The 13,548-nt window shown below is 58.9% G+C and overlaps 1 protein-coding gene across 3 annotated transcripts in view; it reads right to left on the bottom strand.

The window, feature by feature from the left end:
- Positions 1–2,709: 2,709 nt before the first annotated feature.
- Positions 2,710–13,548, bottom strand: part of PACSIN1 (protein kinase C and casein kinase substrate in neurons 1) — a 53,017-nt gene continuing 42,178 nt past the window's right edge. For 2 of the 3 annotated variants that reach the window (XM_047794949.1, XM_047794950.1), the window contains exons 2-9: positions 10,833–10,956; positions 9,687–9,843; positions 8,532–8,767; positions 7,975–8,130; positions 7,190–7,873; positions 6,961–7,088; positions 5,834–6,021; positions 2,710–5,371 (exon numbers count right to left, since the gene is read on the bottom strand). In XM_047794949.1, the coding sequence (XP_047650905.1) occupies positions 5,262–5,371; positions 5,834–6,021; positions 6,961–7,088; positions 7,190–7,873; positions 7,975–8,130; positions 8,532–8,767; positions 9,687–9,843; positions 10,833–10,895 (1,722 nt within the window). In that variant the 5' untranslated portion in view covers positions 10,896–10,956 and the 3' untranslated portion in view covers positions 2,710–5,261. The remainder of the gene's footprint in view (positions 5,372–5,833; positions 6,022–6,960; positions 7,089–7,189; positions 7,874–7,974; positions 8,131–8,531; positions 8,768–9,686; positions 9,844–10,832; positions 10,957–13,548) is intronic. The other variant, XM_047794951.1, reaches the window with a different exon arrangement.

Below are 13,548 nucleotides of genomic sequence, written 5' to 3'. Positions count from 1 at the left end.
ACTGCTTTGTGGTGAACCTTCCCGAGGTAGGGGTTACCTTCCACTTTCCTGTCTTGCAAATGATGAAACAGACTCAGAGCAGCTAAATGATCTTCTCGCAGTCACACAGCCAATCAGTGGCAGAACCAGGAGCTGAACTCACAGGGACAGGACTCTCAGCTCCTCCATGCCTCCTGCTCCGTCAGCATCCTTAGCCTCCCTCACATTTCACTTCTGGTGACGGGCTTCCGGGAGACAGGACAGGGAGCCAGCCAGTGCCACCTGACCACTAAGGGTTAAATGCTGCCCTGTACTGCACCTTCTGCCCTCAGCAATTTTATTGTCTCAAGAAGAAAGTTTACTCCTGGCAGTGAGCAAACAGCACGTTGGCATCTGTCAGCTGGGATTGCAAGGGGAGGAGGAGGGGGCCCTGCCCCAGGCCGGTGCCTTGCCGGGCCCCTGCTGTCTGCCCACCCCCAGGGAGGGGGCAGACTGGGACCCTAGCCAGAACCCAGCTCGGCTCTGCTGAACTGGTTTGGTCTGCAGCCTGCCCACCCTGCCCCCAGCCAAGTCCCTGGAGCCACCTGTTTGCAGGTCCCCAGCTGGGCCTGGGGCTGGAGGGAGGAGGGTGGGATTAGGGGCTAAGAGTGGGGAGCTGGAGCCACTCCAGAAAGGGGAGCTGTGGGGGTTGGGTGGGGTGGCTCCCTGCTGTGTGGCTCTGCCACGAGGCCCAGAAGCCCACACCCATCCAGTGACACCTCGTGTGCTGGCAGCAAACTCCGGATTGCTCTTCCTCATCCACACACCTGCCATCAGAACCCCCTCTGCCCTAGGTTCTCCCTGACCTTTTTCAGGGGACCCGCCTCCAGGGCTCCTCATGACTGCAGAGAACAGCCTGTTCATGTCAGACAAGGCGACTCTGTCTTCATTTAGAGCTGTTTGGCTCTGACCAGGGGACTGTCCCCAAAGGTGGATCTGGGGGATGGAGGACACAGAGGAGAGAAGAGAGTCAATCCCCAGATGACCTCATCTCCCTGCCCGAGCTCCCCCTGAGCATGGGGAAGCAGTGGGGGTGAGGGACTGGAGTGGCCTGGCCTTGAACAGTGTGTTTGGGTCAGGACCCTGCCAGGCTGTCAGGGCCTGAGAGAGACAGCTCTCTAGACTGGGGGAGGATGAGGCAGGACTGGGGCTGGGGACGCGGTGAACTGACGGCAGGACTAGATCTGGACCTTAGACTTCGGCCCTGCCCTGAGGAGATCTAGCCAGCGTCTAAGGGGAGGCTGGAGCTGGGCTGAGTCCCGAGCAAGGCCTGGGTCTAGCAGAACAGAGTGGGGAGCCCAGAGCCCCATCCTGCCCCCTGAGGGGTCTCACAGGGAAAGGCTGTCAGAGCTCAGGCAGGACGTAGGAGAGGGTGGCATGGCCCGATGTCACACCACAGGGAGCCTGGGGCTCTGAACAACCAGGAGCCACAGGCCTCAGCAGTCACTTTGAGCACGTCACTTTAGGGAGTTCCCTGGTGGCCTAGTGGTTAAGGGCTCAGTGTTGTCACTACTGTGGCTCAGGCTGCTGCTGTGGCGTGGGTTTGGTCCCTAGCCTGGAAACTTCCACATACCACAGGTACAGCCAAAGAGGAAAGAAAGAACTTTGCTTTAAAAATTGAAACCGGAGTTCCCATCATGGCTCAGTGGTTAACGAATCCGACTAGGAACCGTGAGTTTCCAGGTTTGATCCCTGGCCTCGCTTAGTGGATTAGGGATCCAGCGTTGCTGCGAGCTGTGGTGTAGGTTGCAGACGCGGCTCAGATCCCAAGTTGCTGTGGCTGTGGCATAGGCTGGGGGCTACAGCTGCAATTTGACCCCTGGCCTGGGAACCTCCATATGCTGCGCGTGTGGCCCTAGAAAAGACAAAAAAAAAATGAAACCTAGGAGTGCCCATCATGGCTCAGTGGTCAACGAATCTGACTAGGAACCATGAGGTTGCGGGTTCAATCCCTGGCCTCGCTCAGTGGGTTAAGGATCCAGAGTTGCCCTGAGCTGTGGTGTAGGTTGCAGATGCAGCTCAGATCCTGAGTTGCTGTGGCTCTGGCATAGGCTGGCAGCTACAGCTCTGATTAGACCCTTAGCCTGGGAACCTCCATGTGCTGCGGGAGCAGTCCCAGAAAAGGCAAAAAGACAAAAAATTAAAAAAAAAAAAATTGAAACCTATTTGGCGTCACATTCACCCTTGAACCACGAGTGTGGGACCCCTGAACACCCCAGCTCTCCTGGTCAGAGCTCATCACCAGGCACCCAGGACCCTAAAGGCCACAGCCTTGGAGCCTCGGAGAGCATCCTGTGTGAACTTCTCTGTGCAGAGAGGACCTGGGGCCTTGGACCAGCCCATGGTAGTCATACCTCCCCAGCAGATATTCAGCCAAGAAGAACCCTCAGAGGGCTCAAAAGACACACAAGACTGGGAGTTCCCGTCGTGGCTCCGCAGGTTAAGAACCTGGCCAGTATCCATGACGACTCGGGTTTGATCCCTGGCCTCGCCTGGTGGGTTAAGGATCCAGCATTGCTACAAGCTGTGCTGTAGACACAGCTCGGGTCTGGTGTTGCTGCGGTGGTGGCATAGGTTGGCAGCTATGGCTCTGATTCACCCCTAGCCTGGGAACTTCGATATGCGGCAGGCGCGGCCCTAAAAAGAAAGAAACAAAGAAACAAAAAAGACACACAAGATGACAACATCCAGCCAGGTTGACACAGTTCTGGTTTTTATCCACAGTCATACAATCACAACTTATATATATATATATTTGTATTTATATACCTTTAAATTACACAATCATATACAAAACAGGTGCATTGCTGAGACCACAGCACTTCTCGGAGTTTCACAAGTGTTGGACTAATGGAGTCAGGAAGCCTAGGGCGACAACGGCGGGCGGCAGGGCAGCCCTGGCTCGTTGCAGAGCTGGGCTGCAGAACGGTGCTTAACTGGGGACAAAACACAGTACTCGCCGAGCCCCGCAGGGCGGGCCGCGCAGCATCGAGGGGTCAGGCGGGCTACAGGAGGCAGTGGGCAGGCCCCGGGCACTGACAGGTGGGGCTGGGCCCCAGGGGCGGGAGGGAGCGCAGGGGAACTTCCGGCTGGGAGACCTCCCACCCACAGGTCCCGAGAGGGAGTGCTCCCAAGGTGGGGTATGGAGGTGGTTGCTCAGAAGGAATAGAATTTCGAGTCCCTGCCCCAGAGTGGGCAGCTGGAATGCTGAGGGGGACAGGCCTGGGGTCCAGCCAGGGCCATGGCCCCTCCCCAGGTGCTGAGAAGCCGCTGGTACAGAGAAAGGAGCCCAGGCCCCAAGGTGCAGCTGCTTCCTGCCTCCACAGGTACGTGGTAAGGGGAAGAAGCCTCCAGCCCGACTCTGGCCTGGAGGAGAGACGGAAGAGCCTTTCGTTCTGGAACTGGGAGGGCTGAGGGCTTCCGAAATCTTGCTGACAGCACATCTCAGGTTGCAGCAGAGGCCCGGAGAGCAGAAGGTGACAAGAAAAGGGGAGCTGGGAGGGGGCTTACCTGACGGGGGTGCCATCATCCCCATACCCCAAACTCCCTGGCCCCGAAGGAGGCCGGCCCCAGCTCAGGCCCCTGAACCCTGCCAGGAGCTTCTGCCCCCAGGTGAACAGGGTGAGGGCCTTGAGGCTGAGGTCTGCGACCTCAAAGCAGGGAGCAAATGAGGACTGAGACTGACAGAGGGGCTGGGACAAACCACTGTCTCTACCTAGAGCCCCAGGGGGCCTTGCGGGAGCAGGTGCGGTGCCTGCAGCCCTGAAGCTGAGAAGCAGCAGCAGCAGCCCTGAGCAAGCCTCACCCCTGCTGCTGCAGGAAGGCTGGTGCCTCACCCCAGAGGTCCCGAGAGACTCCCCTTCCCGCCATGCCCCTCCGCATGGGGTTTATGCCCTGCCCCCAGGTTGGCTTCCCAGGTACCCACTCCTGTGGGTGGGGCTGGTTGGCACCTGGTCCGAATACCTGGGTACCCAGCACCACTTCCTTTCACCAACCACAGGAAATCCTCCTGCTCTCGGGAGGCCCTCTGCCTCCTCCCACCCACAAAAGTCCTTTAATGGAGACTCAGGCTTGGAGGGGGTGCCAGCAGGAAGGGCTGTCAGAGGCTAGGGCTGGGGGTGGGGGGAGGGGACAAGGAAAAAAGACCTGGAGACTGTCCTGCTCCCAAGGGCCAGGGCTTCTCCCTCCTGCAAACCCTCACCTCTCCCATTGGCTGCAAGCTTTCCCTTGCCCTGTCCCAGGCTGGAGGCTCCCAGGGGCCCACAGTATCTCCCAGGCAGGTGGGAGAAGGGGACAGAGGGAGGGGAGGCCACCTTAGACTAGTGATTCTATGGTTCTAGATGGACATGGAGGGACAGGGCGGGTGGTGTGGGCAAGATGCCCTCCTTCCCAGGAAATGGGAGGCAGCGGCTACTGTTGCTGGCTTTGCCTTGGGCTGTGGGGCCCCTCCCCCTGCCTGATGGGGGCGGGGGGTCTCTGCAAGTGAGGCCAGGGGCTGGCTCAGAGGAAGAGCCTGTGCTGACGGATGGAAAGGGTCCCGGCAGGGTGTCGGACCCTCTGCCAAGAGCCTGGCTGGGCCTTGGGAGGGCCAAGGGTCTGCTCGCCATTCACTCGCCCTCTTATGCCCCAGTGACACCGTCACCAACTCCAGCTGACCCCTCTTCATGTCTTAGGGAGTCTAGGGACCCCAGGGAGAAGAAGGCAACCATGCCTCCTCCAGTCCCAGCAGGCTAGGAGAAGGGCTCTCCCCAGGGCAAAGTGGAAGACTAAAGGGGAGGCCCTCTTCTCCAGGCTCTGCAGGGCAGGCCTCTGAGTAGGAGGCAGGGAAGAGGGGGGGGCAGGAGGAAGAGGTCAGAAAACCAGGCCAGAGAAGTGGGGCAGGTGCTGGCAGCCTGGGGTGAGAGGGGCGGGCTGGGGCACAGAAGCAGGATAGAAGGGTCTGGAAGACACCCCTCGAGGCTCAGGAGACTCTTTGGTGGGATCTGAAGGTGTAGTGATGTGCGATGTCACTGTTGGGCTAAGTCCTAAGACCCTCACCTACCCTGGGGCCATCCCCCCCCGAGTCCCACCACCCTGGCCTCCAGGCGGCCCTGCAAATGCTCTGTCTCTTTGTATTTTTTGTTTTGTTCTGTTTTGACTTTTAAAAAAATAAAAGCTTGATCGGAAAATATGTCTGGAACTCTATGGTGAGGGCAGGAGGACGAGAGTGGGCAGGGAGGGGAGCCGGTGGGCGGGCAGGGCAGCTAGATGGCCTCCACGTAGTTGGCGGGATAGAGGCCCAGCTGCCCGCTGTCCAGCCGCCCGCGGCACCAACCCTGTTCATCCTCTTCGCCCAGCTTGGTGAGTTCATCTCCTAGGAAAGGGACACAGAGGAGCTGGTTGACAGGAGCTCAGAGAGGACTGACCCCCACCCCCACCTGCTGGATAAGACACTATTACGCTGGGCCGACCCTAATGCCCCCCATTATGGCCCGACCCGGCCCCAGCTGCACGGGGACCCGAGTGTGTCCCAGCCACGCACCTAATCTGGGTCTTGGCTGCGCCCCACGAAACCCAGACCCCGCCTCCAGCTTTACTTCCCGGGTCCTGCCCCTCCTCCTGGCAACCCCGGCCCTCAGGCTCCGCCCCCAGTCCAAGTTCTGCCCCTACCTTCACCCTATTCTAAGGTCCGGATTCCGCCCCTGGCACACTCCGCCCCTGGCACACTCCGCCCCTGGCGCACTCCGCCCCTGCCACACTCAGCCCCTGCGCTTGCTGTCTAATTCAAGTCTTGTCCCCCGGGGGCACGGTCACCCTCCAGGTCTCGCCCCCTTACCAGCCTTGAAGCTGAGCTCATCCTGCTCCTGGCCATCGTAGTCGTAGAGTGCCCGCACACGCACTCCCTTGGCGTCGTCATCAAAGGGGTTGGAGCCCCCGTTGGCCTCATTGCCCCCGAATGGGTTTCCGCTCTCGTCGTCTGACCACTCGGTGGCGTAGGGCTGGCCCCTGTCGTAGCTGCTAACACTGAGCCGCAGGGACGACTCAGCGTGAATGGCCTCTCACCTTCACCTCAGGGCCTCCCCTCCGCCCAGCCAGAGCCCGGACCCCCAACTCCACCAGGACTGGAGCGGGGCTGAGCCTTGTAAGACAGGGTCTGGAGCCCCAAGACCCTCACTGACAGCTCTTCTAACAGATGGAGGCGGGACTCTTAGCATCGCCCAACCCCTGATGGAGGAGGAGACCCAGGGGACCCAGGGAACATCTGAGCCCGCATCTGAGAGGGGCCATAGCGGCAAAGAGTGAGAATTCTAGCACCAGGGATGTGACACATAACATGGTAAATAGAACAAACACGGCTGAGTGTCCTCTGTGGAGGTTGAGGCCGTAAATCCTGAGCGTTCTTACCAGCAGGGGAAAAAATTATTGTCTAACTCTTTAACTTGGGATCTATCTGCGATGATGGCTGCTCAGTAACCGTATTGTGGTCATCATTTCATGATGTAGATAAGTCAAATCATTGCGCTGCACACCTTAAACTGATACAGAGCTGTGTGTCCACTATACCTCAAGGGAAAAATGAGAAAAGAAAGAAAGGAGGCCAAGGCAAATATATATTTAATGAGTGAGGATTCTGGAGCCAGACCTCTTGGCTTACTAACTAGCTGTGTGACCTTAGGCAAGTCCCTTAAGCTCTCTGGGTTTCAGTTTCTCCATCTGTGAAACGGGAATATATATTTGCACCCTCTTTAGAGTGTTGGGACCCCTCAGTGAGTTAATCCAGGGACAATGCTTACGGCAGCACCTGGCACACAGCAGGTGCTCTCACAGGATTAGCTACTGCTGTCTTTGAGAGGAGCATGGGTTGCTGTGATATAGACCGTTTCTTGTCTCCCTGGATAAAACTCAGCTGCCCCAGGGTGGGGACCCCTCCAGCCCCCAGGAGGCTCCAGAGAAGGCACCCACCTGCCGCGGTCTCCAGCCTGGGACGTGGACTCCACCACCCCGGAGGCGTTGGTCAGTGCTCCGCCCTCTGCCTTCTTGGGCTGTTTCTCCTTCTTGGTGGTGCTGTGGGGGAGGTCTGGGTTCCACTCCTGGTGGGGGGGGTGCCAGGGGAGCAGTCAGGCTAGGGGGAGGCCCCGAGGCCCCTTCCAGCCTTTTCAGATTCCCCCTCCCCATGTCCAAGGATCCTCACCTCAAACTGGGGCCAGTTCATGGGCATGCCAGGGCCGCTGGTGCTGCGGAACCATCTGAGGTCTTCCTGGGCGTCCGCCCCCCGGATGGCCTGCTCCAGCTCCCGGTACACATGGACATAGCTGTGCGCAGAGAGGGGGGAGGGAGAGGGAGAGGAGGGCAAGAGGCCCCACGGTCCCTTCTCAGCTTCGGCGGGGGCCAGAGCCCATTCAGGGGACCAGAGTGCTGGTATGCCCGCCCCCACTAGGAAGCAGAGGCTTCCCAAGCAGCAGACTCTTGGGGGGGGGCACCCTTCTCCATCCCCCCACTCTAGCCACTCACCCATCCTTCCAAGCATGGTTCTTGAGTAGCCAGTAGGCGTCAGCTCACACCCAGGCAGCCACTGCATTTGGCCCCCGCAGCTCAGCCCTCCCCTCCTGTCACTATGACACACGGCCTGGGATGCCTGCGTGCCGGTTTCAGCCTTGGCTGCCCCTGCCTGTGCCCACCGCGCTGCCACGCCCAGCCACCTGCTATTCTCAGCGAGGCTGAGGTGACGTTTGATGTCCAGCAGCACCTCCTTGAGGAAGACCAGCCGCTTCTCCTCAAACTGCTGGCACTGTTCAAACACCTGCTCCATGCCCTCCATATACTGGGGTGTGGTCTTGCCCACGTCGTCCAGCACCTTCTCATACTTCTCCTGTGTCTGCAGGCACCGGGGCAGAGGGAGGGTGAGACCCAGGCCTGCAGCTCCCAGCCACCACCTGCTCCCCTGGGCCCGCAGCTCCCAGCCTGGCCGGCTGGCACCTTCTGCACATCCTGCTTGCACTTGTCCACTTTGTCCTGCAGCTTCTTCTGCTGGTCGGGTGTGACCGACTGCTCCGTCTTGCTGTTCATCTCCCGGGTCACGGCCAGCTTCTCCTCTTTGCAGGCCAGATGGTAGGCCTTCTTGGCAGCCTCGAGCTGTGGGAGGCGGGCAGGGGACAGGGCTCCGGCTTGTAAGCAGGAGCAAACGTGGTCCCTCGCAAGCCCTCCCACTTGCTCACTCCACCGGGAGCTGTGAGCACACATTCGGAAAAGGCCCAAAGGATGAGCAGGCCTGGGTCCCAGGTACTCAGGAGCAGGGCCCACCGGTCTGAGGACGCTTCCCTGTGCTGCCCGCCCCAGGGACACCCTCCTGTCGGGCACCACAGGGCCCGCCTTGGGATATTTCTTCCCAGCAGGCAGGGCTGCTCCCCTGGAGGCACAATCCCAGCAGGTGGTGCCCTGCCCTCTGCCTGTGAGACACCCTCCCTCTGATCGGTCTGCCCCTCTGCCCCCAGCCCCCCAGCCTCGCCCCTTCCGTGGCAGCTGCCCCCAGGCACCTCCTTCATCTTCTTGGCCCAGGGCTTCTGGGCCTTGCGGAAGCCGTCTTCAGCCTCCTTGGTCTCCTTGAAGCCGCCCATGATCTGCTTGTGATAGGCATCCTTCTGCCAGTTCTTGACCTTCTCCAGGTCCTCGTTCAGCAGGTTGTTCTTCACCTCCTGGTGCAGTTCGCTCACCTTGTCTGCCTCTGTCATTATGGCGCCCCAGGCCCGCTCCAGGCTGCCATACTGTGGACCTGAGGAAACAGCCATAGGGTCACCAGGTCCTCGTCACCCCTTGCCCAGAGGCCTGCCGCACACCTCCTTTCTTTGAGACATCCCTCGTATGTCCCATGGCAGCAGAAGTGCCCTTCTCTGCTCTCCCTATAGATGTATTCATTCTCGAAGACCCAAGTACAGCCACCTCCTCCAGGAAGCCTTCCCTGAATACACTCTATCCTTACAGACCTCGGCCTGCAGCCCTCATGAATTCATAAGAGCATCTGCCTCTGGGCCCAGTCCCTGTCCCCTCCATCAGCTGATGAGCACTCCCCCCCAGGGGGCGGGGGGGCAGGCAACCTGGACCCTGTGAGCTCCCCCAAGCCAGCAGAGCACCAAGCACAAATTGTTGGTGCTCCAGGAAAGTTGACTGGATATAAAACTGACGAGCCAACTGGTGACAGATGATGCCAGGAAGCCACTGGGACCAGACATTCCACAGGATCTGGATCAGCACAAACAACTGCTGTAACACAATTTCCACGGGCCATATGAAACATCCCGAATTTGATAACTGAACTATGGTTATGTAAACAAATGTTCTTATTCTTTGGCAACACGAAGAATTTAGGGGGACAGGGCATGTCTCCAATTTAAATGGTTCAAGAAAGACATGCATATATATGGGGGCGAGAGAGAGAAAACAAACATGGGAAAATATGAGCGGGTCAATCTAGGTGAAAGGTTATGCCAGTCTCAACTTGAAGCTTAAATTATTTCGAAATAGAAAAAAATTGTTTAATCCAACCTAAAATTGCACAAAGTAGAGCTGAACAGGGAGGAGGAGGCCTGCCGGGTTTGGGAGGGGAAGAGTGCAGGCGAGGAGCCAGGTGACTGCAGGGAGCAGGTGCATCCAGGTGGCGGGGATGTGCGCGGGAGTGGGCAAGGGGGGGGCACCTTTCTCGATGAGCTGGCGCCAGCGCTTGGCCCAGTCCGTGAGCTGCTGCGCATACGCCTTCTCGATCTTGGCGCGCTCCTGCACGCAGTTCATCAGGTCGTTGCACAGGCGGTGCCCATCATCGATGCGCTTCACCGTCCGCTTGTAGTTCCCCACCTGGCGGCCGAGTACAGAGCAAGGCTCCCGCGGGCTCCCCGGCCGCCCGCCCGGCCGCCCGCCCAGGCCGCCGCGTCCTGCAGGGAGCGCCCGCCTCCGCCGCCTCCGCCGGCCCGCGGTAACACAAGGGGGGCTCCGGACCCTCTCCTCACACCCCACTGTCTACACACTCCTTCATCCCACTTTAAGCACAACTTCCTCGCTGCCACAAAGTGCAAAATTTGGGGGTTTGTGGGGTTTTTGCCACACGCGAGGCATGCGGAAATTCCCGCCAGGGATCAAATCCGGGGGCGACACAGCAGTGACCACCGGATCCTTAACCCACTAGGCCATCAGGAAACTCCCAGAAGGATTTTTATTATTTGGACTTGGACGCGAATGAATTATTCATTTTGTTCCTATGAGCTAAATCTATTATATTTACATAGAGCTATGCAAGCACTGAGTTGAGCTGCAGCTTCTTGACATAATATTATGTTTTGTAGACAGCTCATTAAACACTTATTAATTTGGGCTTGGCAGTTTTCGCTTTGGTTTTCAGAAGCCGATGGAAAATTTTTTTCTGGGTCTCAAATAATCTGGGAGGCTCCCGCGAGGCTGGCTGGTCTCTACCGCTTGGCCGCTGTGGGGCTCCCTGAACTTACGACCCTTCTCTGTGACCAGCACTCCACCCCCTGCCCGCTTCACAGCTGCCAAAGCTCACGGGAGCTGTAAAGTGTTACACCTGCCGGAGTGGAGTGTGAGGACCCCAGAGCAGAGGTAGGGCCTGGTCATGGCCTAAATCCACAGGATCTCTCCCCGGAGAGCAGCTGTGGGGCAGAGGGGCTCCGGGCTCCACTTCATGGCAACAGTTGACCTAGACGTGGGGGGCTCTGGAGGGGCCCGAGGGGCTGGGGAGCAAGGCCTGCGGTCTTGGGTGAGTGAGAGCCTGGGCCTCCATGCAGCCAGGCTGTCTGGTCCCCAGGATCCGGGAAGCCTCCAAGCCTCACCTCCCAGAAGCTGTCGGTGGTCTCCTCCGGAGCTAGCGAGGCCTCGTCGTAGGAGCTGGACATGGTGTGGCCGCGAGGGATGGGCGGGTGTAGAGCGGCAGTCAGCAGGGCGGCTGCTCATGCGCTGGGAGGGTGGAAGAGGGATCCCTAGAGGTGAGGGCAGTGTCCCCGGGGCCCCATTCCAGGCCTGGCCCCCAACCGGCTGTGGCTCACCATCCCGAGGGGAACCCCAAGAGCCGTCCTGTAGCACCGTCGTGCCCACCTCCCCAGAGCCCTGGTCGCAGCCCCCAGGACCTCTCTGAATCCCCCACCTGAAGCCTGGACCCAAGCCCCTTGGGAAGCCGTCCACACCGCATCCCCCCACACCACATCCATCCTCCAGCTCCCGCGTGGAACCTTCTCCTCAGAGGCCTGCCCCACCCACCAGAACCATGTGCCTGCAACTGCTTTCCAGCTCCTGGACTCTTAGCGGTAAAAGCTAGGGACACGTAATTGCATATTTGCTTTATAGAAACCTGCAGTTTGCTCCACAGACACACACAGAGCTCCTCAAAGCCAGCAATCAGGCTTGCCTTGTGTGAGTCCTGTACCCCCTCCCCAGGACCTGGTACCCCATAAACCCCCAATGAACCCCAGAAGTCTTCTCAATAGGCGCCCCCTCGGCACTGCCTGTCCTGACACAGCTGAATCCTTGCACCAGGCCCCAAAGAACCAACTCAGCTTCTCCACCCCACCCCCAGGGGATGCAAAGCCCTGGGCTCAGCCCCCAGGACCTCTCTGAACCCCCCCACCTGAAGCCTGGACCCAAGCCCCTTGGGAAGCTAGTAGCAGGCCCCCTCCTCCCTCCCTCCCAGGCCCAGCGCCTCCTCAGTTCTCTGAGCTAATGGGCTCCTATAAACGCTCTTTCGGCTGCTCCGGTGCCCAGCCTCAAAGCCTCCATTAGCTGCTTACATCTCTCCTAGGAGTCGCAGACATGTTGCTTCCTGGCTGACAGGTCAGACCCCTGCAATCTGGGTGAGCATGGCAGAAGCTGCGCGTGCCCTGGATCTGTCAGCAGCATCACGCCTGTCCAATCTAGGCCACGTGCTGCCCCAGGCCAGGGCAGGCGCTGCCCTGCTCCCATCCCCCACCCAGTCCTCACTGCTACCCTGGACAGGAAAGGCTCAGTAGTCAGGAGACAGGACACAGAGAGCCAGGGGCCTGGGCTTCACAGGGGCAGTGAGTCCAGGCCAGGCCTGACCCTACTAGGAGCTGTGAGCCTCGGCCAGGGGACACCTCCCTGCTTCTGCACTGCAGCCTCGGGCTCTGCGAACCTTGCCCAGCGAGGACGCTGGGGGAGCCCAGTCTCTGCAAGATTCCACCCAACCAGGGGGCCCAGGGACCCTCCACCCCTCACCAACAGCAGGCCCTCAGGCTTGGGGAGAGAAGGCACCTGCACCAAAGGATCCTTGGTCAAGGGTGTCCCTCCCGGTCCTGGCCTCGACTCCCCGTCGGCCCAGAGGCTCACACTCTTTCCCCAGGCAAAGCCCATTATCGCCTCCTTGTTCCTCTCAGGCACTAAATATATTTTGTTTCTCTCGCCTTAGCAAAACCTCAGACACTTTCTCCCACACCCGCATGCACAGCGGCGGTGGGTGGGAGGCAAAGCAGCTGAATTCATCAAGGGACAAAGAAGGGAGTCTGAATTTCTTTTCTTAATTTGGGACTTTCCACTTATAAAGCGGTCCTTGCTTCCTAAAGAACATTCTGATTTTCGGTTTGGAGAAGGAAAGGGCAGGGATCGTTAATGAAGGCCGATCAGCCAGGAAAGGCTAAGTACCCCTGGGGCCAGAGCCCGGGTCTAGAACCCTGGAGGCACAGATGTCCTCTCCTCGGGATCCCCAGCAGTGCAGCCAGACGGCTGGCGGGGATGCATCCTTCCCCCAGCGGCACTGCTCCTGGGAATTTACCTTCCAGTTGGGCCAGTGGATGCCGCCCAATTTTATTTACTGCAGCCCTGCTTGGAAAAGCCAAAGGCTGGAAACCACCCAGATGTCCGCCACAGGGGACTGGTTAAGTCAATTAGGGTGCAGGCTTGTATCAGGATGCTCTGGTCTTGAATGGAAGGAACCCTCCAACCTTCCCTGCTTTAGTCATTTGTCACTAAAGCAAAACGAGCCAGGTTCAGCACAGCCTGGCTGGCTGCTTCCATTTTTATGGGGGGAAATAGAGGAGCAGAGGATATTTTTGGAAAGCTGAGTAATGGTGGCTGCCTTCGGGGAACTGGGTGGCTGGGGAGGGAGGGATTTTTATTTATTTATTTATTTACTTATTTATTTATTACCATGGGTCCTTTTGTGCCTTTTAGATTTAGCCTTGCATAAACTGCATTTTTTGTTTGTTTTTTAAAGCCTCCAGCCTGTGCTGGGAGCCAGGACCGAGGGAACAAGGAAGGAGGGGATGGGAGCAGCACAGACCTGGCAAGTCAGGCTAGAAGGGGATGCCGGATGGCAGAGTGACCACTCTCCACCTTGCCCAGATCCAGGGAGGGCGGGGCTTGCTGTGGTCCCACCCTGTGTGTAGGCAGGGTCTCCCGCGCTCCCAGCTTGTAGTGGAAGGAACTCTAGCCCAGGGTCCCTGCTCTGTCACCAAATTGGTGTGTGATGCTGGGCAATTCACATGGCCTTGCTGCGCCTTGCTGTGAAGCGGGGGTGACGCGACTGGACTTAAGGATTAG

The sequence above is a fragment of the Phacochoerus africanus genome, chromosome 9, assembly GCF_016906955.1.
Source record: "Phacochoerus africanus isolate WHEZ1 chromosome 9, ROS_Pafr_v1, whole genome shotgun sequence".
NCBI lineage: Eukaryota > Metazoa > Chordata > Mammalia > Artiodactyla > Suidae > Phacochoerus > Phacochoerus africanus.
This window is presented reverse-complemented; position numbering and strand designations above follow the sequence as displayed.